General features: G+C 45.1%; 1 protein-coding gene across 1 annotated transcript in view; it reads right to left on the bottom strand.

Moving 5' to 3' along the window:
- Nucleotides 1-10,720: 10,720 nt before the first annotated feature.
- The window catches only part of LOC145356556 (ran GTPase-activating protein 1-like), a 389,212-nt gene continuing 382,798 nt past the window's right edge, over nt 10,721-17,134 (bottom strand). Inside the window, exon 12 of the mRNA XM_080209327.1 lies at nt 10,721-10,966. Within this exon, the coding sequence (XP_080065453.1) occupies nt 10,721-10,966 (246 nt within the window). The remainder of the gene's footprint in view (nt 10,967-17,134) is intronic.

The following is a 17,134-nucleotide window of genomic DNA, read 5'->3' on the forward strand; positions in this document are numbered from 1 at the left end:
GAGGTGCGCTGGCAAGGTGGATACAAAACTGGCTCGGTCAGAGAAGACAGAGGGTAGCAGTGGAAGGGTGTGTTTCTGAATGGAGGGCTGTGACAAGTGGTGTTCCTCAGGGATCAGCGCTGGGACCTTTGCTGTTTGTAATATATATAAATGATTTGGAGGAAAATGTAACTCATTTGATTAGTAAGTTGGCAGACGACATAAAGGTCAGAGTATTTGCCGATAGCAATGAGGACCATCAGACAATACAGCAGGATATAGATTGGTTGGAGATTTGGGTGGAGAGGTGGCAGATGGAGTTTAATCTGGATAAATGTGAGGTAATGCGTTTTGGAAGGTCCAATATAGATGGGAAATATACAGTAAAAGGCAAAACCCTTCAGAGTATTGACAGGCAAAGAGATCTAGGTTTACAGGTACACAGCTCACTGAAAGTGGTAACGCAGATGGAGAAGGTAGTCAAGAAGGCATACAGCATGCTTGCCTTTATCAACCGGGGCAGTGAGTTTAAAAATTGGCAAGTCATGTTGCAGCTCCATAGAACCTTAGTTAGTTCACACTTGGAATTTAGTGCTCAATTCTGGTCACTCCACTACTGGAAGGATGTGGAGGCTTTGGAGAGGGTACAGGAAAAATTTACCAGGATGTTTGTGCCTGGAGGGCATTAGCTATGAGGGGAGGTTGGAGAAACTTTGTTTGTCCTCACTGGAACGACGGGGGTTGAGGGACGATCTGATAGAAGTCTATAAGATTGTGAGAGGCACAACCTCAAACAGACCATTGTCCACAGCAAACTACCCAGCCTTCAGGAGAACAGTGACCACAACACCACACAACCCTGCCACAGCAACCTCTGCAAGACATGCCGGATCATCGACATGGATGCCATCATCTCACGTGAGAACACCATCCACCAGGTACACAGTACATACTCTTGCAACTCGGCCAATGTTGTCTACCTGATACACTGCAGGAAAGGATGTCCCGAGGTATGGTACATTAGGGAGACCATGCAGACGCTAAGACAACAGACGAATGAACATCACTCGACAATCACCAGGCAAGACCTTTCACTTCCTGTTGGGGAACACTTCAGTGGTCACAGGCATTCGGCCTCTGATCTTCAGGTAAGCATTCTCCCAAGGCAGCCTTCAGGACACATGACAGCGCAGAATCACTGAGCAGAGACTGATAGCCAAGTTCCACACACATGAAGATGGCCTCAACCGGTATCTTGGGTTCATGTCACACTATCTGTAACCCCAATGACTTGCCTGGACTTGCAACATCTCACTAACTATCCTGTCTGGAGACAATACACATCTCTTCAATTTGTGCTTAATGCTCTCTCCACTTACATTGTCTGTACCTTTAAGACTAGATTAGCTGTAAAGACTCACATTTCAATCATTATTCTGTAAATTGAGTTTGTGCCTTTGCATGCCCTGTTTGTGAAAAGATCTCCAGCTCACCTGACGAAGGAGCAGCGCTCTGAAAGCTAGTGGCGTTTGCTACCAAATAATCCTGTTGGACTTTAACCTGGCGTTGTAAGACTTCTTATTGTGTTTACCCCAGTCCAACGCCGGCATCTCCACACCTGCACTGGAGTGTCAGCCTGGTTTATGGGCTCAAGTCAAGGAGCAGGACCTAATTTCATGATCTTCTGTTTCAAGAGGCGAAACTGCTACTCACTGAATCATGATGACAACTGTCTAATGTCAGATATAATTAATAATATGGGATCTATCTCCACAGACTGACAACTTAAGAAAACACTGGACTGGACAGCCACCTAAGACAAAGAACAGGAAATTCACAGTGCACCAATCCGATTAGTTTGGAGTGTTTCGGGAGCAAGCCAGGAAGGTGAACAATGGAGGGATGTCAAGAGTTGAAACCTGCCACTACTGTCACAGAGACAACTTGATTCAACCACAACACAGAACTCCACACTATTTAGGTAAACCCATCAAGAAGTAAAGATGGCATGCTTTCTAGAAAGTTTGGAAGAGCTGCTGGAGGCAGACTCAAGAATTGAGGAGTTCGATGTACAAAGCAGCTCAGTCTTGGTGTGGGTGTATAATCCTACCCTGACCAGCCAAAGGAAAGCTGTGTAAAAACATTCTGAGTGGGCGAAGCTTGTGGTGGTTTGTGTGCAGGACAAAACTGCCAGCAATTAGCAGGTTGGCTCAGAAAGGCTGCTGGAGGAAATAGAGAATCTCCCTCCGTCGCAGTAAGTGCTGTTCTCTTTAACTGGGAGATTAATGAGTATACTGCTGACCTAACCCGTACTATATTGGATGTCGGTGCTCTCAATATAGCCTGCAGTATCTGTCTTCGGTCTCCTATCACATCCTGGGTTAGAACGAGTTACTTCCCAAAAGCTGTTGGCAGAATGGTTATGACACAGGTGAACTAATTTGATCACTGAGATTGATGCAGTGGAATTTTCATATCACTCTATTAGCTTCCTGACTAACTCTACAAATTAAATATGATTCCAAAATTCATCTTCCAAAGATTCTGCTCTTTGGTGTAAGGGATCAGTCCTTGGACCTCAACTGTTTGCAATCTATTTAAATGATCAGCAAGCAGGGACAGGGTGTAACATAGCAAAATTTGCAGATTTGACTAAATTGATGTAAGTTTAATTTATTAGTATCACAAGTAGGCTTATATTGACACTGCAATGAAGTTACTGTGAAAACCCCTAGTCACCACACTTTGGCGCCATTCAGGTACACTGAGGGAGAATTTAGCACGGCCAATGCACCCTAACCAGCACATCTTTCGGACAGTGGGGAGAACGTGCAGACTCCGCACAGACAGTGAACTAAGCTGGGAATTGAACCCGGGTCCCTGACGCTGTGAGGCAGTAGTACTATTCACTGTGCCACCGTGCCAGTATGCTGCTCATGGTGGGAAAGCAGCAGGGAAGAGGAGATTAAGATTTTACAGATGGATATAAATAGGCTAGGAGAATGGACCAAAATTGGCAGATGGAGTTTAATGTGGATGTGTGTGAGGTTATCCATTTTGTCAGAAAAGAAAAGAAAGGCAAATTATTGCCCAAATGGAAAGCAAATTCAAAATGCATTGGGGCAGAGGGATCTGGGTGTCTGTGTTCACGAATCGCAGAAAGTTGTGTGCAGATGCAGCATGTAACAAAAGGGGCAAATGAATGTTGGCATTTATTGCAAAGGGACTGGAGTATAAAAGTAGAGAAGTGTTGCTGCAATTGTATAGGGTGCTGGTGAGACCACATCTAGAGTATTGGGTCCTGTTTTGCTCTCCTTATTTGAGGAAGGATGTGGTGGCATTGGAGGCAGTTCAGAGGAGGTTCACCAGATTGATTCCAGGGATGAAAGGATTGGTGTATGAGGAGAGATTAAACAGTTTGGGCTTGTACTCACTGGAGTTTAGAGGGATGAGAGAGGATCTGATTGAGGTATACAAAATACTAAAAGTGACTGAAAAAGTAAGCTTACACCCCTTGTGGGGCAATCTAGAACAAGAGGTCACAGGTATAGGTTGAGAGGCGGTAGATTTAAAACTGAGATGAGGAGGAGCTACTTCTTGCAGAGGGGAGTGAATTTGTTGCTGCTACCGTGTCTCCTTCTGAGACTGAAACACAGCTTCCTATATCCTGATTTGCATCAAATCCCAGTTACCCATCACTTTTGTGCTCACTGACCTACATTAGCTCCCAATCTGGCAATGCCACAATTTTAAAAATCTCAACCTTTTTTATAAATCTCTCCATTGCCAGTCTGCTCCCCCTCCGTGTAATCTGCAATTTTCTCCAGAGCTGAAATGCTTTGAGATATCTGCTTTTCTTCAGCACAGGCCTTTTCCGCATTCCTATTTACAGTCGCTCCTGTTTAGGGAAGGAACATGGGACCCAAACAGCCGGTGGCCCTGCCTTCAGCTGTTTGGGTCCCAGGTTCCTTCCCTAAACTCCCTCCCTAAAACCTCCCTTTGGCTCCTTTGAGATGTTCCCTGAAACTCACCCTCAATGTTGCCTCATGCGGCTGGGTTGGAAATCTGGTTTGATCGTGCTCCTGTGAAGGGTCTCGGGACGTTTTCATGTTTAGTGGCACTGGGAGTGCTGTAGTTCAAGGTTCTTTGTAAATGCAAGTTGTAGACTGGGGCAGGGGGCAGTATTTCTTACAGAGAACACTAGGGAAAACACCTAATGTTTTAGGTTCCACTGCATAATCATAGAATCCTATATTGCAGAAGGAGGCCATTCAGCCCATCAAGCTTGCACTGACAACAATCCTACCCAGGAGCTATCCCTGTAACCCCATGCATTTACCCTGCTAATCCCTCTGATACTAAGGGTCAATTTAGCATGGCCAATCCACCTAACTCGCACATCTTTGGACTGTGAGATGAAACTGGAGCACCAGGAGGAAACCCCACACAGACACAGGAAGAATGTGCAGACTCCACACAGACAGTGACCCAAGCTGGGAATCGAACCCAGGTCCCCTGGTGCTGTGTGGCAGCAGTGCTAACCACTGAGCTACCGTGGTTAAAAAAACCTCTGAGCTATTGTTTCAACTGATATCATTTTTGTAACTGATTTGGATGTTGCCCATTTAAAATTAATTTCCAGGAATAGAGCAATGCTGGTTGCTGGAATGGGTACAGTAAAGCTCACAACAGGGCAGATGGTGCAGCAAAACCTTTTGCCTGTAGGGAGGGTCTAAAATACTCCACTCAGGTCTAACTGCACCTGTACCATGTTCCAATTGAATAAAGATCCCTTTAACAGATTGAACACCATAAACGCTGCAAGATTAGCAGTAGCAAATGAGACTGCAGATTGGGTAACACGGCAGACTACACAACAGCTGTAGAGAACAGGAAGATGTCCTTCTCCACTCTGCCACCAGGCATTATTCCCCAACTGTTAGCCATCTTGCTAATCTGTGCATCTGTTTTTTCTCCCAACCTGGCTGAAAAATATAAATAAAACCTGATCCAAACATGCTGATTAAAACAAATTAACCATTCATTACATACACGGGATGCTGAGTGGGTAATTAATTACAAAAGAATATTTACATGTAAAAAATGAAATTCCAGCAGTAATGTAATAAATAGGGCAGTGGCAATGCCAACAGCTCAGCGCATGGGCAAGGATCTGCTTCAACTGCATCGTCAAAGAGACAATTTTAAAATCAGTTTAATAATTCATCAAAGATTCACTGCGTTAAAAAAAGTCAGCAAAGCATTAACAGTCCGAATGTGATCAGGACTGTGCAACACACTCCAATCGGAGTGTTATCAGGACTGTGTAACACACTCCAATCGGCGTATGTTATGGACTGTGTAACACACTCCAATCAGAGTGCGATATGGACTGTGTAACACACTCCAATCGGCGTATGTTATGGACTGTGTAACACACTCCAATCAGAGTGCGATATGGACTGTGTAACACACTCCAATTGGTGTGTGATATGGACTGTGTAACACACTCCAATTGGTGTGTGATATGGACTGTGTAACACACTCCAATCGGTGTGTGATATGGACTGTGTAACACACTCCAATCGGAGTGTGATCAGGACCGTGTAACACACTCCAATTGGAGTGCGATATGGACTGTGTAACACACTCCAATCGGCGTATGATATGGACTGTGTAACACACTCCAATCGGAGTACGATATGGACTGTGTAACACACTCCAATCGGAGTACGATATGGACTGTGTAACACACTCCAATCGGAGTACGATATGGACTGTGTAACACTGTGGGTGTGATAATAACTTTGCAATATGGTCCAGTCTCCAGGTTACATTTAGGTTGTTTTACATGCTCTGGATAGATTTTCTATTGACTCCCGGCACCGTTTACAGGCTGCTCTGTGATTGAAGGAGTTGGATCACGTAAAATAGCACAGCAAACGTGAAGAATTTTACAATTCACAGCTGGGCTTCCTGCTCACCCGAAGATCATAGAATCCCTACAGTGGAGAAGGAGGCCATTCAGCCCATCGAGTCTGCACTGACCACAATCCCACCCAGGCCGTACCCCCATATCCCGACATATTTACCCCCAATCCCTCTAACCTATGCACCTCAGGACTCTAAGGCGCAATGTTTAGCATGGCCAATCAAACTAACCAGCACATCTTTGGACTGTGGGAGGAACCTGGAGTACCTGGAGGAAACCCACGCAGACACGAGGAGAATGTGCAAACTCCACACAGACAGTGACCCAAGCCCGGAATCGAACCCAGGTCCCTGGAGCTGTGAAGCAGCAGTGCTAACCACTGGGCCACAGTGCCGCCCATCTATGGTATTGTGCCGTTCATTTAAGTTAACATAGAAACAAAGAAACTAGAAGCAGGAGTCGGGCCGTTGGCCCTTCGGGCCTGCTCCGCCATTCATCTTGATCATGGTTGATCATCAAATTCAATAGCCTGATCCCCCCTTCCCCCCATATCACTTGATCCCTTTAGCCCCACAAGCCAAATCTAATTTCTTCTTGAAATCAGACAATGTTTTAGCCTCAACTACATTCTGTGGGAGTGAATTCTACAGATTCACCACCCTCTGGGTGAAGAAATTTCTCCTCATCTCAGTTCTAAAAGGTTCACTCCTTTTCCTCAAATTATGACCCCTAGTTCTGGACTCCCCGACCATCGGGAACATTCTTTCTGAACCTACCCTGTCTAACCCTGTTTGAATTTTATAAGTTTCTATAAGTCCCCCACTGACTCTTCTAAACTCCAGTGAGTATAATCCTAACCGACTTAGTATCTCCTCATACGACAGACCTGCTATTACAGGAATCAGCCTTTGCAACACACCCTCGATAGCAAAGACATTCTCAGATAAGGGCAGCACAGTGGCACAGTGATTAGCACTGCTGCTTCACAATGCCAGGGAACCGGGTTCGATTCCTGGCTTGGGTCACTGTCTGTGCAAAATTTGCACATTCCCCCCATGTCTGCATGGATTTCCTTCCACAGTCTGAAAGATGTGCTGGTTAGGTGCATTGGCCATGCTAAATTCTCCCTGAACAGATGCCGGAGTGTGGCAATTAGGGAATTTTCACAGTAACTTCACTGCAGTGTTAATGCAAGCCTTGCTAGAGTGCAGGCTTCCAGGATCTGCAGATGGAGACACTTCCTGCATGAAATGTTCTCAGTCTCCCACATGGAGCACGAAGAGCAGACCATGGCCTGGAACTCTCCTGTCATGGCATACCCATTTAAATTAAACTTTTGAAGGATGTTTTGTGTCAGAACATACCCAATTCTCTCCGCCCCTTCTCCCCTGCTCCTGGTTACTAACAAATATAACTTTTACAAACTGTAAACCACAGAAATTACCTCTGAGACTGCAAGTGATAAAATTGTTAAATATTTCTTCATAATCTTTGCAGTCTGTCCGGCTGACAGCAAGCACACATCAAAGATCATTGATTCATGATCGTGTCTACTTTAGACAACGAATGGATTATTCACAATCATTAAAGAATTTGCAAAAGATAGTCACAGGAGATCCATAGGATCCCTACAGTGCAGAAGTAGGCCATTTGGCCCATCAAGTCTGTACCAACCACAATCCCAACAGGGCCCTTATGCCCTTAACCCCACATATTTACCCTGCTATTCCCCAGACACAAGGGGCAATTTAGCACGGCCAATCAACCTAACTGGCACGTCCTTGGATGTGGGAGGAAAACAGAGCACCCAGAGAAAACCCACACGGGGAGAATGTGCAAACTCCACACAGACAGTCACCCGAGGCTAGGGTTGAATCCGGGCCTCTGGCACTGTGAGGCAGCACTGCTAACCCCTGTGCTAAGAACAAAGAACAACACAGCACAGAAAACAGGCCCTTTGGCCCAACAAGCCCGCACTGCCATTTTAACAAAATGTTGTCCTAGAATAACAGATACTAGGAGTGAGTTACAGTGAGATGGTGGGGAGAGTCACCCAGTAATACTATATGGATATTGTTTGTTGATTTGTCAAAGAAATTGTTTCTCTTTAAGCCCCTTATTGATTTACACTCATTCATGAAATTTGAAACAATGTGGAGGCAATGTTAATGTTGCTCTGGAGTCACTGTGACCTTAACACCACAGAACAGCAGCACCTTTACACTGTACCCTGACAAAGAAGCTGCATAGAACAGTATTAAACATTTGACACTGAGTCACGCAGGGAGATACCACAGGGCACAGTAAGAAGTCTCACAACACCAGGTTAATAGGGCAGGTAACAAAATCTTGGTCAAAGAGACATTTTAAAGAATTATCTCAAAGGAGGAAAGAGAGAGGACGGGATTCGGAGGGGTTTGTGGAGGGATTCCTAAAGTGTGGGATCTAAGAACTGAAGGCACACCAGCGATGGTGGAGTGATTGAAAAATCAGCAATTCAAGAAGGCTGAGTTGGAGGGGTCTGAAAGAGTTACAGGAGCACATGATTTGAGCAAAGTGGCAATGGAGATGGCACCAAGTAAGACACAAGATTAGAACAATCTCCTGGAACCAGGAAGCTGAACTGCCCACAGTGCTGCCATCTGCCTTCACTCGAGGAGGTACATTCTACCTGTGATCTGTGAGCGAGAGGCAGTACCAGCTGAAGGCGAGAGAAATATTGATGAGGAAGTAATTATAAAGAGAGCTTCATTGGCAGTGTGCTTACAGAAATAAATGAGACGGTAATTGGTACTTTTGTTTGGGCTTGTTCTATATTTTTAGTGAGAAGCGATGGGATTACTGAGGGAGACTGGCTTGGACCAGTTTCCAGAGCCTGAATGTAAATGAGCTGCATTCGTAACAGCACAGACACAGACAGTAACACTGGGGTGCTGCACTCATCTCACTTCTCCCACTGTGCACACGTGTTCTTCCAGCTCCCTCACTCAGCCAGTTTCTCCCCGATGATGTCATTGCCACTCATTCTAAAATCAAAATCTATTGAAAGTAATCAAACAGAAATCGGGGAAATCAAACAGCGAGGGATGTGAGTCGCACTTCTTCAGTAATGGCTCAATTTTTACAAGGATGAAGCATCATGTAGTCTTATCTTTAATACTGATGCTTGCCCAGGCTGGTGCCAGCTCTCAGCGATCGCATGGCTAAATCTAACCCACATGGCCCTGTGACAGAAGCACAGACTAATTTAAGATGGAATTTCGTACTCTGGCCTACCGTATTCATCCTAATCAAGTGACAACCCAAAAGCAGTTTAAACTACAAGTTATGTTTGAGTTTCTGTGACCTTTTAGTCTGAGGACCCAAACCAATTACTCAGTGACATGACAGATTCAAAATGTATAGCTTTAAATTAAGGGGTGATAGATACAGGACAGATGTCAGAGGTAGATTCTTTATTCAGAGAGTAGTAAGGTGTGGAATGGCCTGTCTGCAGCAGTAGTGGATTTGCCATTAAGAGCATTTAAATGGTCAATGGATAAACATATGGATAATATTGGAATAGTGTAGGCTAGATGGGCTTTAGATTGGTTTCACAGATCGGCGCAACAGCGAGGCTGAAGGGCCTGTACTGTGCTGTAATGTTCCATGTTCTATGTTCTAGATTCACCCACCATCCCTGCCCACTTTGCAGGAACAGACAACAAAAGCCAAAAGACAGCTGGAGCAATTACCCCTTAACCTAATGCACATAATGGAGTGCTAGAGGACTTAACCATTTGGCTTAGCCGGGCTAGTGCTGTTAGACTGACATCAGTTACACTCATACACAGCTGGTCAAATACTCTGTCTGGCTTATTGAAGCAAAATAAATTTCCTTTCAACTAATTATCTTGAAACCAGTCGCACTGTGTCACTGCACAAAACGTTTTTCCAGCTTTTGGTACCAGTGTCAGCAAGAATTCTGCTGATAGCTGGGGGGAGGTCAAGCTCTTTCTAATTCAGCAGCACTGCATTGCAGGAGGCCATTCTGAAGAAAATACAGGCTTCTGCTGGCACACAGGTCGTGACACATTGACTGGGTCTGTTTACAAAGAATACCAATTGTGTAACACAGTCTAATCACATTGTCAGAGTAAGAGGAACGAGGACTGCATAGATTGATAAGTGTCTTATCTCAGTCAGGCTGTTAGTGAAGGAGAGACAATCCATAAATAGCAGGAGAGGTGGGCAAAATAAAACAGCAAGTCACTGCAATGTGGCTTTGTCTCAGGAGATCTCTGGCACTGTTACAGGAGAAAATCATAAACCTCTTCACTGAGGGTGGGCCTGGGAAGTTTGGGGAATGAACTAGAATCAGCAGGCAGGATTTTCCCAGGCCAGTGGAGGTTGGTTCTGGATAGCACAGTGTGGGGAAATCCCAGAAATTGATGCTGGAGGGGATCCCAATGTGACCCCCTCCTCCTGCAGTTTTCTTTGGAGAAGATTGTGAGTCCAGTGGGGATCCTTTGTGGATCTGTCAGGGAGGCAATTGAACTGATCAAACAACAGTCTTTTTAACCAGGAATTCATTCTTTCTCACCAGCACACAGGTTCCAAGCTGTGTCTGCACCTGATCAGGGTCACCACGCAGAGTGCACAGCTGGAAGAACTTTTTCAGTGAGACAGACAAACAGGGAGACAGATCAATTCTACTAAAGCTTTCCAGCTATGACAGACTGCTGCTTAAAGCATTCCTTCTCTCAGTGTGCTTTCACTGCTTGACAGATCAGTGATAAATTCTCGGAAGTCTCCTGTCCATCTCTTCATTCACTGAAGGCTGCTCTTCTTCTCCGCCAACCTTCCACACGGCTTCACTTTCTGCCTCAGCTGATTGCCAACTGCAAAGGGGCTCCGAGCAGCTTCAAGCACAGTGGGCAATGCCAGCAACAGTACCAGCTGCCTTCTCCTCACCCCCCTACCCTTCCACAGGACAGAAGGGGCGCACTCGATAACCTCCACCCTGGAGCAGGTGGCAACGCATTGCCATTGGCTAACAAGCTTGCCATTGGAAACCTGGTTTCAGACAAATACACTGCAATTGGAACTGTGCATTTGACTTACAGAGCCATGTTCAGTCCCCGAATGGGAATGTTCACAAGGATGACGTAAAATTATCTTCAGGAAGAGGAAAAGGCGATTTGGCCCGGAAAGCCTGTCCCTCTCACAAATCCTCTCTGTGGAAGTGAATCCAGTTATATAAACCGCATGATACAATTTGAAAAGGGAGCCAGAACTTGGGTCTTGGGTTTGTGTGTGTAGAAATCATTGAAGGTGGCAGGACAAGTTGGTTAAACTGTTAAGAAGACATATGGGATCCTTGGCTTTATAAGTAAAAGCACAGGATTGAAATTCATCTTGAGCCTTGGTGCAGAATGTACGATATTGAATCACCTATTTGCCACACTCAACACCGGATATTCAATTTCACTGCAGTCAATGGAATTAAATATCAGGCAGGATGTGTACAGGTAACTGATCCAATGCCATTTGTTCTGGGCACTGCCAGGGGCAATTTCTACCAACAGTTCCCTAAGGGCCACACGGTTAGGCTGGACCCAATGGAGCGTTGAGGCGGGAAGCTTAGCCAATCCAGTGCGAGGTTGCATATCGCAGGCTGAGGGAGGATCCGCAGTTGGAGTAGGGAAGAGTAGTGTCCAATCGCATAGTTATTCTGTCTGGCCCTGTTGTAGACATAGTTATTAATGGCAATAATGCCTTTTGTTCATTTTTTAAATTCATTCATGGCCGTCACTGGCTAGCTAACATTTATTGCCCATCCCTAGTTGTCCTTGAAACTGAGTGGCTCGCTAGGCCATTTCAGAGGGCAGTTGAGAGTCAACCACATTGCTGTGGTTCTGAACCAGATGGGTTTTTTGATAATTGACAATGGTTTCATGGTCATCAGTCGATGCTTAATTCTAGATATATTTTGTTTAATTCAAATTCCACCATCTGGCATGGTGGGATTCGAAACTGGACCCCCAGTGCATCGGCAGAGTTTCAGGATTAATATTCTAGCGATAATACCACTAGGCCATTTCACACACACACACACACACACACACACACACACACACACACACACACACACACACACACACACACACACACACACACACACACACACACCACCCCCCCCCCACCGCCCCATTGAGTCAACCTCAATTTATTACATTGGCAACAAGGAATAAATTTCCAAGTCCTTGGAATTGCAGTACACAGCTAGAGGCACAAGAGACTAAGAAGAAGCAAGGTACAGGCACATGTTAAGATGCCTTTAAACAGGAAGTTACAATAATTTGACCCCAAAGTAGAAAGCTGAGGGCAGTATATTGAAAGACTACACTAAAAGAAAGGCGGCATGGACAAGCTGGGCCAAAGGTCCTGTTTCCATGCTGTAAACCTCTATGACTGTATTTCTTTGTAGCAAATGAGTTAACAACTCAAATGAAGTAGAAGGTTATTCTGCTCACAGTTTGTGGCCCTCGAGTCTCTCTCGATTTATTACAGAAAGAGTGCAGAGGAGATTTAATAGAATGGTGCCAGTAATGAGTGACTTCAATCATGTGGAGAGACTGGAATAAGGAAAACTGTTTCATATACAAAGTATAACATTCTGACAGGGCTGGATGGAATGGATGCAGGATGTTATTTCCTCTGGCTCTGGAACAAGGGGTCATAGTCTCAGGATACATAGAACATAGAACACTACAGCACAAACAGGCCCTTCGACCCACAAGTTGCACCGATCATATCCATACCAACCAGACCTATCTATAACTCCCAATCCCATTAGATCCCATATACTCATCCAGAAGTCTTTTAAAAGACCCCAGTGAGTTCGCCTCCACCACCACCGACGGCAGCCGATTCCACTCACTCACCACCCCCTGAGTGAAAAACTTACCCCTAACATCTCCTCTGTACTTGCTTCCCAGCACCTTAAACCTGTGTCCTCTCATAGCGACCATTTTAGCCCTGGGAAAAGCCTCCGAGAATCCACCCTATCTATTCCTCTCAACATTTTATAAACCCTCTCAACTTTCGTCTCTCCAGGGCGATGAGACCAAGCTCTCTCAACCTATCTTCATAAGGCATGCCACCCAATCCAGGCAACATCCTTGTAAATCTCCTCTGCACCCTCTCAATAGCTTCCACATCCTTCCTGTAGTGAGGCGACCAGAACTGCACACAGTACTCCAAGTGGGGTCTGACAAGGGTCTTATAAAGTTACAGCATTACCTCCCGACTCCTAAACTCAATCCCTCGATTAATGAAGGCCAGTACACCATACGTCTTCTTGACCACATCCTTCACCTGCAAGGCCGATTTAAGAGTCCTATGGACACGGACCCCAAGGTCCTTCTGCTCCTCAACACTGCTAAGACTCCTCCCCTTGATATTGTATTCCTTCATCCCATTGGACCTGCCAAGTTGGACCTCTACACATTTATCTGCATTGAAGTCCATCTGCCACTTCTCTGCCCAGTCTTGCATCCTATCTACGTCACGCTGCAACTTCTGACATCCCTCCAGACTATCCACAACACTCTGACTCCCTGACTCTGGGATAAAAGTTCCACGTGACTTCCCTTACGCTTACCTTCACTTCATTCCCCTTCGCCCTGAGATTCAAACCCCTCAACCAATGTGAACAGCCAGCTTGGATCAGCCTCCCTCAACAGTTTAAAACTAGCTTTTTTTCAATGTCTCCTTTCCAATGAAAGCAGGCCAACTTTCTTAACCCTGAGCACTGAAATACGTAGACAATCGTTTAAATACTCAATCCTGTAAGAACTTCCTTTCAGCCTTTCCATTAGCCAGGTAATGGATGGAACACTTGTGAAAATTGGTTGACTGGCTTTCAGCCCCATCTGTTTCCTGCACTTCATGCTCCATCCAGCAAGGATACTGTGAAGCCAGGCTGTAACAAAGCCACTTAGATTGTGTATTCAAAGGCCCTGCGCTGACTTTACAAAGGTCAAACGGGGCACCAAACAAGCCCCACCATAAACACACGCATTACAAAATGATCTAAAATTGCTTGTGGGCTGTAATCTTACTATTTCTTCCTAATAAAACCTCTGCCATGAAAAGAAATATAAACAAGGTAAGTTAGTTGTCCATTACTTCATCATTTCACAGTGATTCCATCTCGTTTGAGCACAGTAGAGATTGCTTTGGTAATGACCCTTCATAAGTGTTCACAAACAAATTTAACACAAGAAGTGAATCTTCTTTAGCCCTCCAGCACACCTTCAACAGCACCTTTCAAACCCATGATCTCTGTTATCCAGAAGGACAATGGCAGCAGACGGATAGGAGCATCTGCACCTGCAAGTCGCATACCATCCTGACCTGATTATATCACCGTTCTTCCACCTGCACTGGATCACAATCCCAGAACTCTCCTCCTCACAGCCCTGTATCTACACCACATGGGCTGCAGCAGTTCAACAAGGTGGTTCATCACCACTTTGTCAGGACAATCAAGGGTGAGCTACAAATGTTGGCCTAGCCAGAGATGTTCATATCCCATGGAAGAATAAACACACCTGAGATTTCTGTACACTTTTTTCTCTTACATAAGAACATAAGAATTAAGAGTAGGAGTTGGCCATCTGGCCCCTCAAGCCTGCTCCGCCATTCAATAAGATCATGGCTGATCTTTTGGTGGACTCAGCTCCACTTACCCGCCCGCTCACCATAACCCTTAATTCCTTTACTGTTCAAAAATCTATCAATCCCTGCCTTAAAAACATTCAATGAGGGAGCCTCAACTGCTTCACTGGGCAGGGAATTCTACAGATTCACAACCCTTTGTGTGAAGAAGTTCCTCCTCAACTCAGTCCTAAATCTGCTTCCCCTTATTTTGAGGCTATGCCGTCTAGTTCTAGTTTCACCGCCAGTGGAAACAACTTCCCTGCTTCTATCTTATCTATTCCCTTCATAATCTTACATGTTTCTATAAGATCTCCCCTCATTCTTCTGAATTCCAATGAGTTTTCCCCAGTCTAATCAGTTTCCCCTCATAAATCAACCCTCTCAACTCCAGATTTCAATCGCTCCATTATTGGTAATTGTGGCTTCTTCAGCTGCCAAGACCCAAAATCCAGGTTCCCTTCCTAAACTTCATCACCTGTTTGTCTTCCTCTCCTCCTTTAAAATGCTCCTTAAACCCTACCTCTGACCAAGCTTTTGAACACTTGTCCAAATATTTCCTTAAATAGCTCAGTGTCTAATTTTGATGGATACCTGTGAAGCGCTTTGGGATATTTTAGGATGTTAAACAGAAGTTGAAGTCGAAAGGTTAAAACAAATGCAAGGTGCGTTCTACAGTGTGAGTTATTCTTCACTCAATCTGACAGAATAATGGACCTTTGTCAGGGCCTTGGCTTCTGGTTTGCAAAACATTTACCTCAGGAGAGGAAAGTGATAGGTGAGGACAGAGAGTTCATAAAGCTGTTTCGCCCGAATAGGGAATAGCCTGCTGTCACCTTGTTTTGGAGCACCAAGCAGGGTTCTGACTGGTTAAAAATTGTTGCAGCACCTCAAGTGATTTCAGTTACGTTTTTCATGCACACACACATACAGACAAACACATACACTCTCCTAAACACCCACTAACGCACTCAATTCTAGTCGGGGTTTGGTATCGATGCACTGTTGGCAGGTTTTCTCCTTTTTATATTAGAGTTGCTGAGGTCAATTGCACTGCCATTCAGAGATTCCATCGGAAACCTGACTGACCTATTACACACTGCCTTCACTAACCGACCCATTGGGAGCAGGCAATTGTCCAGGAGAGTTTGTACACTTCCAGGCAATTACCATGCAGATCTTACCTGGGAATATCTGGGGTGGGGTGGGGGCAGTTCCCCAGCACACCCTGGCCCCCCATCCACCCTCTCCAATATGCCTGGAATTTGGAAATTATAGCCAAAAGTTATTATCTTTTGCTTTCATGTAAGTGAAGCTGACACAGTGGTTAACACTGCTGCCTCACAGTGCCAGGAATACGGCTTTGATTCCAGCTTTGGTCACTGTCTGGGTGGAGTTTGCATGTTCTCCCTGTGTCTGCGTGGGTTTCCTCCGGGCACTCCAGTTTCCTCCAACACTCCAAAGATGTGCAGGTTAGGTTGATTGGCCATGTTAAATTGCTCCTTAGTGCAACGGCTTCTTCCCTGCCGCCGTCAGACTTTTGAATGGACCTACTATAAGAACATAAGAAATAGGAGCAGGAGTAGGCCATCTAGCCCTTCGAGCCTGCCCCGCCATTCAATAAGATCATGGCTGATCTGTCGTGGCTCAGTTCCACTTTCCCGCTCTCTCCCCATAACCCTTAATCCCCTCTCTTATCAAAAACCCATCAAACCGTGTCTTAAAAATATTTAGCGAGGCAGCCTCCACCACTTCAACTGGCAGAGAATTCCAGAGATTCACCACCCTTTGAGTGAAGAAGTTCCTCCTCAACTCCGTTCTAAACCACGCCCCCCTTTATCTTGAGGCTGTGCCCCCTAGTCCTACTGTCTTTTTTGAGCGGGAAGAGTCTCTCCACCTCTATCCTATCCATCCCATTCATCATCTTATATGTCTCAATGAGATCTCCCCTCATTCTTCTAAATTCTAACGAATACAAGCCTAGTTTATTCAGCCTCTCCTCATAGCTCAACCCCCTCAACTCCGGTATCAGCCTAGTAAACCTCCTCTGCACTCCCTCCAAGGCCAAAATATCTTTGCGCAGGTGCGGCGCCCAAAACTGCACACAGTACTCCAGCTGCGGCCTCACCAATGCCCTATACAGCTGCAGCAAGACCTCCCTACTTTTATATTCAATCCCCCTCGCTATGGTTGTGATCTTTCTCTGTGCCTGGTACACGCTATCTGTATAGAATTTTATCCTCAGATTAAAAAACCCATTCACCAAGTATTCTGTATGATTTGCATGTTTAAGTCAAAGGAGAATGTAACATAAGGAATCCTGGTGATGATAGTATGTACTAATAAAACTAAACAAAGAGCACAGGAGGCATTTTTCAATGAAAAGGCTGGTGAATATTTTGGTGGAGATCTTCATCATGACTAAATGCTAATAGGATTTAAAACGTGAACCAATTTTTGGACTCCTCAGAAACTGTCATTTATTATTCCAGCATTTCTGGTTTTATTTCAGATTCCCAA

Source organism: Carcharhinus amblyrhynchos, chromosome 21 (genome assembly GCF_965287045.1).
Source record: "Carcharhinus amblyrhynchos chromosome 21, sCarAmb.v2.hapA, whole genome shotgun sequence".
Lineage (NCBI taxonomy): Eukaryota > Metazoa > Chordata > Chondrichthyes > Carcharhiniformes > Carcharhinidae > Carcharhinus > Carcharhinus amblyrhynchos.